The sequence below is a fragment of the Delphinapterus leucas genome, chromosome 17, assembly GCF_059928025.1.
Source record: "Delphinapterus leucas isolate spDelLeu-1000000601 "Yukka" chromosome 17, BTC_Dleu_Yukka2, whole genome shotgun sequence".
Lineage (NCBI taxonomy): Eukaryota > Metazoa > Chordata > Mammalia > Artiodactyla > Monodontidae > Delphinapterus > Delphinapterus leucas.
Window position 1 is genome coordinate 40,100,000 of NC_143145.1, and position 11,541 is coordinate 40,111,540.

General features: G+C 40.2%; 1 protein-coding gene across 5 annotated transcripts in view; it reads right to left on the minus strand.

Annotated features, from left to right (window-relative positions):
* Window positions 1–11,541, minus strand: part of CPQ (carboxypeptidase Q) — a 475,775-nt gene that overhangs the window by 72,506 nt on the left and 391,728 nt on the right. For 4 of the 5 annotated variants that reach the window (XM_022584747.2, XM_022584750.2, XM_022584748.2 and 1 more), the window contains one exon: window positions 11,329–11,530. In XM_022584747.2, coding sequence (XP_022440455.1) covers window positions 11,329–11,530 — 202 coding nt within the window. Of the gene's footprint in view, window positions 1–11,328; window positions 11,531–11,541 lie in introns of those variants that run through there. The other variant, XM_089898875.1, reaches the window with a different exon arrangement.

An 11,541-nucleotide genomic window follows, 5' to 3' on the forward strand; every position in this document is an offset into this window, starting at 1 on the left:
ATCTCCGTATTTTCATGTGCAATGCCGTCCCTCTCCATCCAACAAAATTCTACTTTTTCTGGAAAATCAGGTGAAATGCCACCTCTCTTGTGATGCCCCATGATTTTAATTCCTCTCTTGCTTGGACTCCTATGGTGCTTTGTTCTTCCTGTGTCTAAACCCACCATTAACTCCTTGAGGATAGAGAGTGAACCTTGTATATGACATTGGAATAAAACAGGCCCATATGTTAATTCTGGCTTTTCCACTTAATATCTTTGTGACTTTGGACAAAGGAAACTCCCTGAGCTCCAACTGACTCATCTGAAAATTGGTTACAGACTACTAATGTATGCTTTAAAAGGTTCTTATAAAATTATACAAGATAATGTATGTAAAGCGGCTAAAATAATACTTGACATACAAAAGACGCTCAACACGTATTAAATTCCCTCTTTATTCCCCTTGTCTGAATGTCATGTAGTACTTACTAGATATTTCTTGAATGAATGAATGAATGAACGAATGAAACTGTCTGAGTCAGATCTAACGAGAAAGAACAGGCAATGCATGTGCTGAGGATCCAACTATGACACTCCAAGGTAATTATTTTAGTAAGTCTTACAACTAGTCCTGTCTGTAACCTTTTTCTCTCTTTATAAAGAAAAATTATAAATAAGCATTTAAACATTTTAGAAATCACTAGTTTCAGATTTTAAGACAAAAATATGAAAGATGGAAATGATATTTCATTCAGGGTAACTTGCGTTATAGGTTAACAGAAATGTGTACATCTCTAGTGGAATATATAACATATCCTAAAGACATAAAAAGAACCTGCAATAAACAAACCATTTTCAGTAATCACGCTGTTGTTGGTTGTGTGGTGTTGTTATTCTGAGACTACTGTGTGTGCTGTGGGAGAAAGCAAGTGAGTGGTTATGCTGTTGCACTAAGAACCAGGATTTCTGGCAAAGGAAGAAGGAGACACAGACACGACACCAGTGAGGTAAAGTGCAGCTTTGGAGTCCTCAACCTGAACTGGAAATATATAATTCACAATACCTTCTTTTTAAAATTAATTAATTATTTTGGGGCTGCGTTGGGTCTCTGTTGTGGTGTGTGGGCTTCTCATTGCGGTGGCTTCTCTTGTTGCAGAGCACGGGCTCTAGGCTCACGGGCTTCAGTAGTTGTGGTACGTGGGCTCAGTAGTTGTGGCTCGCGGGCTCTAGAGCGCAGGCTCAGTAGTTGTGATGCAATGGCTTAGTTGCTCCGCGGCATGTGGGATCTTCCCGGGCCAGGGCTCAAACCCATGTCCCCTGCATTGGCAGGTGGATTCTTAACCATTGTGTCACCAGGGAAGTCCCCACAATATCTTTTTTCTTAAGAGAAGAAGAAATTCTAGTTCTATCTGCTAAAAAGACTTAGAAACAATGACCAACCCAGTAGCAATAAGCATACTTAGTGTTCAGACTGTGGTCTCTAAATACAGTGACCTAGTAGAAGAAAGTGGAGCTCTTTGGAGAAATAGCTGATTCCATCTGGGGCAGGAAATACACAAGATAGCCTGGAACACTGTCACATCAGAAAGCTAGGACACTATCAGTGACTACAAGGGCATTTCAAAAAAACTCAGGAACCAGTTTAAAGAGGCTCTCATTGGCCAAAAATAGGACAATTTTGAGCATAAATAAGCATAATTACTACAACAGAATGAAGCACATCTATATTTTTTAAATCCATTAGTAAATTATGATAGTAAAAATTAGCCCAATCAGTTATCTTTGGAGGGTACTAGGGAATCAACTAATAATTTTAAAAATAGGTAAATAAAGGGAAAGAATGAAACATATGTCCTACTTTTCTTACACAAAAGTACCTCCGAGTAACCAGATAGTCAATGGGGGGAGAGTTCTTTTTATAGAATTATTTCAACTAATAATCAAAGCTACCATTTTGCAACCCCCAATGAAATAACAGATCTCGGCAATAATCTTCAGTGACAGTTAATATCATAAAAAGAGAGAAAACTAGACATCACTCATAACGGAAATAAACATCGATACCTAAGAGGTATTCTTGCCCCTGAAAATTAAAAAAAAAAAAAAATCAAACCTGAATCAGATCAAGCCTCTAGAATTAACTACCAATTAACAGAAATATAAGAGAGTGGGAACATGTTAAATGATTCCATAGAAAAGGAATTATCTAAATCCAGACTATAGGAAATCCCATGGAACAAAGTACTTGGTTTCTGTAACAAACAAGCAGCAGAAAGAAGAAAAATGAAGGTGGAACCTATGGATTAGAAGAGACTTAGGAGACATCGACCACATCCACCGATTGCATTGTTTGACCCTTACTGGAATCCTGTTTTGCACAAGAAAATTGTGAAGGAAAATGCAGCTTGGAGGAAACTGGAAACATTTGAAAACTGGCGATATATTGGATATGATATTAAGAGATTATTGTAAAATATTTTAGGAGGAATAATATATGACTACAATATTATTATTCCTCCTAATATATAATATATATATCTCCTTACCTTTTAGAGATACATTAAAATATTTACAAAGGAGATGATATAAAATGATATGATGTTGGGCATTTGCTTCAAAATAATCTTGGCATAGAGGAGTGACTGGGGTGTAAGTGAAGTAAGCCTGCCCAAGGATGAAAAATTCCTGAGTGACGAGTATATAGGAGAGTTCATTAGACTATTCTCTTCACTTTTGCATATGTTTGAAATTTTCTGTAATAAAAATTTTATACCATATTTAAAAGCATCTAATATACGAGGCCATACTGAATTTTACAGGCTCTAATCACTTAAAGTAGGGATAGACAAAGTTCACATAGCTGACGCGGAGGAAACATATTCTGAAATCCTACTTCCTTGTACTCTACTGGTTTTCAAGTAATGTTAGATTTTTTTCTTAGAAAATTTCAGTGTAGCTTTATTTGGTTTTCCATGATGAAGTCTTCCTTCATGATTATTATGTAAACCAAATCACAGTCAGTCCTCGATAGCGAGCTCCTGGAGAAAAGGGGCCATATCTTATTTTTGTATCCTCCACAGTTTGTATATAATATGGCTACCTGTTGAATGAAGTGTTACATAGGAGTCAATTAGAGCATCTGTAAAGTATTAAGTGAAACTGATGGAAAGTCAAATGCATAGGAAAGGGAACCCGGAAGAACCAACCTTGAGGTCTTGAAAGGGGCAGTCAGGGAAGTGAAACTTTTCTAGGCTACATTATTAGCAGGCATGGGAAATCGTAGATAGAGAAATTTAAGTCATAGTGTTTTCTGGTCACTATAGTGCAGAGAACAGTGCAATAATTTAGCGCTATGCTCTGATTTTCTAAAGTAATTGTTTCTAATCCTGTGCTACTTCCTGAAGCTCCCTTTTCACACCAGGTCCTCCCACGTTGAGCCTCCTACTTGGGTGTGACAGTGTACCCCCTGGCAAGAGTTTTACGGATTCCCTTCTAAAACCCTGCTCTTACCTTCTCCTGAAGATGTCTGGTGACTTTGCATCAACTACAAGAGTTTCCACCAGAAATTTATGTCTCTTCTTCATCTGACCCAGAGGTACTCAACTGTACCTACCACCCACTGCTCTCCAAGTGGATTCCTCTGCCCTGTGAAGCCACTCTCCCCACTGTCCCCAATGGGGACAACTGCCTTTGTTCACATGACTTCCGCCACCAGGAATGCCCTTCTCGCCCCTTCTGTCCCTTCTGACACTACAAATCCTTCAGTTTCCAGCTCAGTTCACCTCTTCCAGGCCTTTCCTTTCTTCTACCCTATGAGTTCCTACCGCTTTCTGCATGTGTTATTTATCTTGGTGCTGTACCAAAACTCCCTTTTTCTGTGACTTAATTCTTTTGTATGTTCATCTTAAAATCAAATACATCTACTCAGTAAACATTTACTGGACACCTATTATGTTCCAGGCAATAATAGGTATTGGGTATTTAAGGGTGAATAAAATACTCTCTTGGTTTTCAATACAGTTAAGGAGATAAAATACAAAGTATATTAACTTTAAAGTGAAAATGTGTGCTTTAAATAACAGATTGGGCAACAACAGAAGACACTTCAGAAGGCAGTGCATGACTAACCGCCCGATGGTAGAAACAATGCCCTCTCCTTCTAGGCCACTGTCAGTCATACTACAGGGTATGAGCCCAGCCTGCTTTGGTCAAGATACCCAATGGCTTCTCTGGAGCTGCAGCAGGCCTACTGCAAGAGGAAAGAACGTGAGAAGCTTATTCTGTTAGCTGTTATTATTAGCTGTTCCGATGAGCAATCCCCAATAGTGCGGTACTGATGTGGATGTTGTACACACCTATGTAGCATACAGAAGATGATGAGCATTAAAGCAAGAGCTCTGACCCACCTGAGTCAGAGGCGAGAGGCAGCCACCTGCTATAATACTCTGCACTACCCTTATCACTCTCTAATGTTCTTCTCCATTCTTGATTTCTTTGTTATAGTTTGTCTCCTCCTACTGCCCTCTCCCCACTCCCCACTATAATGTAAACTCCGTAAGGGCAGAGAGCTGGTAAGTCTTTTTCATGCTCTATCTTCAGCGTGTAGAGTGCCTGGTTTACAGTAGGCACTCAAGACATGCTTGCTGATTGAATGAAACTGCTAGGCTATTTAAATAAGGGCTATAGTCGCACACCAGGAAGTGCCTTTTCATGTTCCCAGTGGGGTGAGGTCTACTCACCATGCAGCATCAACCTCTCCAACATCACTAGCACAGAGCTTTTTCACCATCAAGGAGGCATCTTTTAATTAGCGACAGCAGGGGACATAGAACTACTGTATGGCACTATTCCATCTGGTGACTGGAAAACATATGAGTCCTGGGTCCAGAGGTTGAACCTTCAATTTACTTTACATTCCTGCTTGTGTCCTGATCTTCTCCTTTCTTGGAAAATTTTAAAAGAAAGGCCTTTGGAGATGTAGAAGTGAAAAGTTTTCATTTAGTTCTGCTTAATGCCATGTAAGGTATCAGAAAGACACAAGAAGGAAGTTCTGAGTAATCTGCATATTTGGTACTTCACTATGGAGTCTGAGCTATTATGAAAAGATGAAAGAAATTAAAATGTGATTTTAAAAACAATTCAATATACAAGAAAAGAGGACAGGTCAGTGAAGCAAAGTTATTACAAAAGTAATCACAACTTATGTTATGGCATTACAGCTTACAAACCTCTCTCACATCATCTAACTCTTGCTACAAACCTAGACATTACTGATTCAGCATTTGATTCAGGACATTTTGTCAAGGGCCAGGCACTTCTTCTTAGGTGCTGGAAACTATGAGACATTCACAATCAATCACAATTCTAAAAGGGTAAGTGCCATGAGGAGAGGTAAACAGGGGGTTATGGGAACATACTCAAGGTCCACTCACCCAGACCGCTGGGGATCAAAGAAGGCTTGTGAGAGGAGAAATAGGTGCTGAATCATGGATGAGTAGGAATTAGCTGGAGAAGAAGACAGAACAGGGCAGGTCCAATGGCTAGGAAGCTGAGAACACAGGGTGCACCGGAACCTCAATTAATGAAACTTGTATGAGTAAGAGATGGATAGAGAGCAGTGGGGCAGCCACGAGAGGCAAGGCTGTACATTAGCCCAGGGTGGAACCAGAAGGACCTTGAATTCCATGCTAAACAGAGACCTGACACTGAAGACAATGGGGAGACACTGAAGGACTTCAAGTAACGAGGAGAGATGATCAGATGTGCCGCTACTCTTAGTTGCTTATCAGTGGGAAGCCTCATCTCCTTCCTAAAGAATCCCAGCTTTTCTCACACATCAGGAGGCTACATTTTCAGGGGAGACTGAGCTCTACCCTAGACCCAGGAAGTAAAATTCGATCAATATAATCCAATTTTGGTAATTCTACTCCATTGCCACCAACACGGCCAATGAAACTGAGGAAAAAATCTGCTTTGGGGCTTCTGGATGAGATTGTCTTACTGTTAAAAAGGACTGGCCATTATAGACATTCTCTCTTCCACTACTGCACTATGTGTGAGAATGTGTTGCCTGGGACAGCTGCAGCCATCTAGGGACCACGGGGAGACAAGCCTGAAGACAGAAGTCAACATGTTGAGGGTGGCACGGTGGAAAGGTGGAAAGAGCCAGGGTCTCTGATGTGGTTGATGATTAAATTAAGCATTCTGTAGCCACCCACTCGAGAGCTCTTTTTAAAGTAAATTTTAAAATCCCCTTACTACTGTGCTAGGTTGCACCTTCTGTGATATTTTGCAGCCGAAAGCATCCCAACTGATAGTCTGACTTTGAATTTAGAAAGTTCACTCTGGAAGCAGCGAGCCAGTTAGATGGAAGGGAACTAAGAATGCAGGTTGATATGTCAGTAGGAGGCTGCTATAGGAAAATCAGTGAGTACTCCTGAGACAAGGTGTATGGGGTAGAGAGAAGGGAATGGGCTTTGAAAATAGGAGGAATTTGGAGTAAACAGGACTTCAGAGTATTTGCTTCTATGTTCCGGATGATTGTGTGGTTTCTGGGAGGTGGTGGCAGTCAATGAGACAGGGGACAGAGAAGGAGGAGGGACGCACGTGGGGCTTGGTGGTGACCATACCTATTTTGCATATGAGATAACCAAGTCTCACTCACTAGTCTGTATAGACTGTGAGAGCACAGATCTTGTCTATCTTCTTTACTATTGATTCCCAAGTGCCATACAGCAGATGAGTAATAAGAATGCTTAATAGGGCTTCCCTGGTGGCGCAGTGGTTGAGAGTCCGCCTGCCGATGCAGGGGACGCGGGTTCGTGCCCCGGTCCGGGAGGATCCCACGTGCCGCGGAGCGGCTGGGCCCGTGAGCCATGGCCGCTGAGCCTGCGCGTCCGGAGCCTGTGCTCTGCAACGGGAGAGGCCACGACAGGGAGAGGCCCGCGTACCGCAAAAAAAAAAAAAAAAAAAAGAATGCTTAATAATCAATGTGTGAGGCTGAGAAAACTTACATCATTTGCCTTAGATGGTTCAAAGTTCTGAAGCTAGAACACACACTCTAATTCTTCCCAGCGCACTGTCTACCACTTGCTGAGATCATCAGCAAAAGATTGCCTCTCAGATTCTGAAGCAGAGGAAGGAACTCATTGGTAGATATGGAATCATGGTGCGCTCACTGCCTCAGGTCACAATAAGAGAGCATCTCATTTTTTACATTAATGTATCAATATATTTTATAGAAGAGTTCCTATAGAAAGGTGTTCAAGAAGGATGCATTAAGGACCTCTGAGAGCAATGAATCATATCTTATTACTGACATGTTCAGAATGAAATAGATTCCTGTCATTCTAACCTGGAGCTTATAATTGGAGGATCAGGCAAAAGTTTAAGGTTGAAGGCCTCTCTGCTATCTGGGGCCAGTAGAGACTAACCTAAATCCCTCTTGGACTCCTTTGAGTCATGCTCTTGTATTACCTTTGACAGAGTCAGGGAACAAGAATTTTGCCACTTTATGTGGTAAATTATCTATGTGTATTATTGCACTAATGTACTAGAAAATATGACTCAGCATCTTCTCTCAGTCTTTACTCCTGTAAATAAATAATCCTAATTGCTCTAGCCTCCTTAATTTATGTCGTTCTTCCATCTGTCGTTTTTTTCTATCTTTCTGTCTTTTTTCTCAGCATCCTTTATTTTCTCCACAGTCTTAAGCTGAAGGACCCAAAGCCTGTCGGGAAAACAATTACCTCTATGTTTCTGTTTTTTCTCTTGTGAGATTTACAAGAATTTAAATGTTTCCCAAAATTAAACTAAGAGCTACAGAGGAGGCAAAGAAGTAGAAAACATTGACCTTGATCTCAAAGAATTGATCACTGAGTACAGGAAGCGGGATGCACGGAAATTCCTAGTAACCCAAGAAAGTTTGTGTGTGATTCAAGTGCGAGACTGGGGCTACAGAAGCGTTTTAGAAATTCAGAAAGGCAACACAGCACCAGGGTCTGTTAAAGATGGATTTGCGGTCACCAATGAATATGGAGTGAGACTTAAAGAGCATTTAGGATTTGGAGGAGAAAATAGGAAGGCGTATGGAAGCAGGTAGAAATGGGAGAAGGCTGGAGTATAAAGGTATCTGGAACAGAGTGTTTATGTGGAAAATACATCTGTTATTTTTTTAACTTTTCCCCCCAAAGCCTTATACTTATGTTGACAGTTATCCTGTCCATCATGGACATCACCTAGATGGATGAAGGATATCCCATCTCCTCTCCAAAGATGATCCTTTCATAAATTTATCTATTTGGCTTCTATAATTTATGAAAATCATGTTGAATTTTAATTCTATCTGTGCTCTTAATTAGTATTTTGATATTGAGTATACATGAAACATTAAAAAATTGGGGCTCAGTCATCAGACTACAGAAATTTGATAGGTCAAGGACATGGTAAGGGCTCAATAAATATTAGTTCAATGGATGACAGGAAAGAAAAAGAGAAAGAAGAAAGGAAGAATGGAGTGTGGAAGTATTTCTCATTAATTTTTCAAAAGTTAGGTGAGCAGTTATTTAACTCATACTTAATTAGCAGCTTGAATCCTATCTTTAGGTTTAACTCACTGTAACTTACCATATCTTCAAGAATTCAGAGTACACAACTAGTATATTTTTATTTTCTTTTTCAGATTAACTATGGTTCTCCATCTTTTTTCTAAAGTCCCTGAAATTTTCAACGGGTAACAAGAGTTATAAACAGTTCCATTATTTCTTCCAGGAAGAGCCCAAACTTGAAATATCAAAAGATAGCTTCAATAGTAATAGGGAAAAACAGCAATAATTTGGTTCCATCTTACAATACTCTAAACGAAATAAAAAAGAATTCCAGGAAACATTAGTTGCAGTCTAAATGAACTACCAAGTTTATATAAACCTTCCTGATCTACAGAGATAGAGAGGGGAGTGGAGCAAAGAATGCGAGAAGAAATAAGTAATTATTTACAATAACAAACTCCTTTCCCCTGGGGTAAATTATTCTGGAGCAGGAATGAACTGAAATCCTTTGCATAAGCAAGAGCTGAGTAAGATAAACATTTCAGACACTGCCATAGATTTGGAAGACCATCTCAGCATTCCAGACGCCCCTGTGTTGTTGCATATTGTGGGAAAGGGGCCACCAGCCTTGAAACCAAAGTGGCCTGTTCTCAGGATGACATCTACACTTAAGAGCCGGAGAGACTTGGGCAAGTCATTTAGTCCCTCTGAGTCCGTTTCTTCATCTGAAGAAGAGGAATAATTGCACTTACCTCTTAGGATTGTTGTACAGATCAAACAGACAGTGTCTTCAAAAAGCCTAACCGTGTGTCTGACAACTAGTTCAGTAAGTTAGAACTCGCATTAATGCTGAAGCAACCACAAGGGGGCTCAAATTCCCCACGGCACTGTGGCAAGAGGGGAAGCCCTTCTTGCCTTCGTGAAGACAATCAAATCAACTTGTTAATTCCGAATAGAACCATTCTTATGGAGTATCTACATGGAAGGAGTAAAGCTAGAGCCGATTCTCTTTTGTTGATCCAGTGCAACAGAAGCAAAACTAGCTGGGAGGAGGCAGCACACGTTTTGTTCTACTTCGGTCCAGGCTTCAGTTCCTCACCTCCCCTTTAAGCACCCCCGGTCTTCACTCGAATTCACCCACAATCCATCAGTCTTTTCCTCACCTCTATCCCCAGCAAACTTACTTAGCTTTTCTGAAATTTTACCAAGATTCTTATTGAAAAAGTTAAGGGTCAGGAAAAATCTAAAATTCAAACAAAATCGTTCTATAGGACTTAAAGGGCAAACTCCCTTCCCCTAGACCTTGATCATGATTAAAAACGTATATGTAGAGAGTCTCGTGTCTGTCTAGATGACCCACTGAAAATGGAAATGTTGTTTTAAGATATTTCACAATATGGTTAAAATATACACAAACCATTGGAGAGAATTTAGTTTCTTGTCTTAGAATAAAGAAGAGCTCCTTCTATTTTTAGTTATGTAAGATTATTAGCAACCTTAACATCTAAAATATGCTTTAATCTATAATATCTAAAGAATGAGCTTTTTAAAAAGTTTAAATCCATACAGTATGCTATTGGTAAAGTCTATTTTGCAGGCTAAAAAACAAAAAAGCTGGAGTGGGGTGGATCTAGAGAGACTTTTTTTTAAACCTGTGAAATGTTTTGTAGCCATAGAAATGGTTCTGGAAACCATAATTTTAAAACTATTCAAAAGCTGGACTTCCTGTTTGCATAATACAAGTACAGAATAACTTGCAAATAGACTCTTTAACAGTGTTTTTGATTATGGAGATAATGGTGTTGAGGGAACAACCCCAGGTCATAGAGGTCTAATATCAACAATAACCCTTTCTCACGGCCAGTCTAGGGCAAATTTGTGAAGTACTATGTTTGTCTTCTTTAGGACTGCTCTCCTTTCTAGTCCTGTAACCGCCAGGCCTATTCCTATTACATAATTTCATCCCTGCCCAGGACTTGTCTTAAAAATATCAACCTGATGAATCACTGATCAGGGTAAATTAGTTTATGTCCAACCTCGTAAAGTAGTCTCTGCATTAGGAAAATATGATTAGCAAGAAGTACCCAACCTCAAAGAATAAATCTCTAATGGTAAAATTTCAGATACCATGGATTTGGGTAGGGAATTATTTGGGTCAGAGAACTTTCTGCAGCATAGGACTAGAGCTAGAAGGATATTAGTATTAATAATTGCCTTCTACTCTATTTCATAAATTTTGGTCAGGAGATCATTTGTGCTACAATTACCAGACACCTGCTTAAAACAAAAAACAAAACAATTTCTAGGCACAATCCCAGAGTCATTAAATCAGAATCTCTTGGAGTGAGGAACTTATACTTCAGAAAGAGAAGACAGATGGGTAAATAAATAAAAGGAGTATTATTATCCCAATATTGGAAAACATCAGATTATACCTTGTGGACAAAGCTAAGGGTTTATATATATATATATATATATATATATTTTTTTTTCTGTACACGGGCCTCTCACTGTTGTGGCCTTTCCCGTTGTGGAGCACAGGCTCCGGACACGCAGGCTCAGCGGCTATGGCTCATGGGCCCAGCCGCTCCGCGGCACACGGGATCTTCCCAGACCGGGGCACGAACCCGTGTCCCCTGCATCGGCAGGCGGACTCTCAACCACTGTGCCACCAGGGAAGCCCTAAGGGTTTCCATATTTTAAATGACCTACAAGTATCTACTGTGGCATGTTAGAACAGAATTTTTATTTTAAATTGGTAGCAGTATGTAAAGAAACCCAACTTCATCTATTGCTCTTACCAGGTACTCCGGCTTGGATCCAGAAGTTAATGTCTGTCCCTTCTCCAGCTCTAAAGACCTGTGTGACATTGATGGGCTCCAGCAGGCACATGACCTCCTCCACGATGGCCCTGGCCTTGTCACTGCCAGTGAACTGCAGCCCAGAGGGTAAGAAGGTCCCCAGGTCAGACTCCATCACGAGGCTGTAGTTGGAAATATTTGCCTTAACAAAAG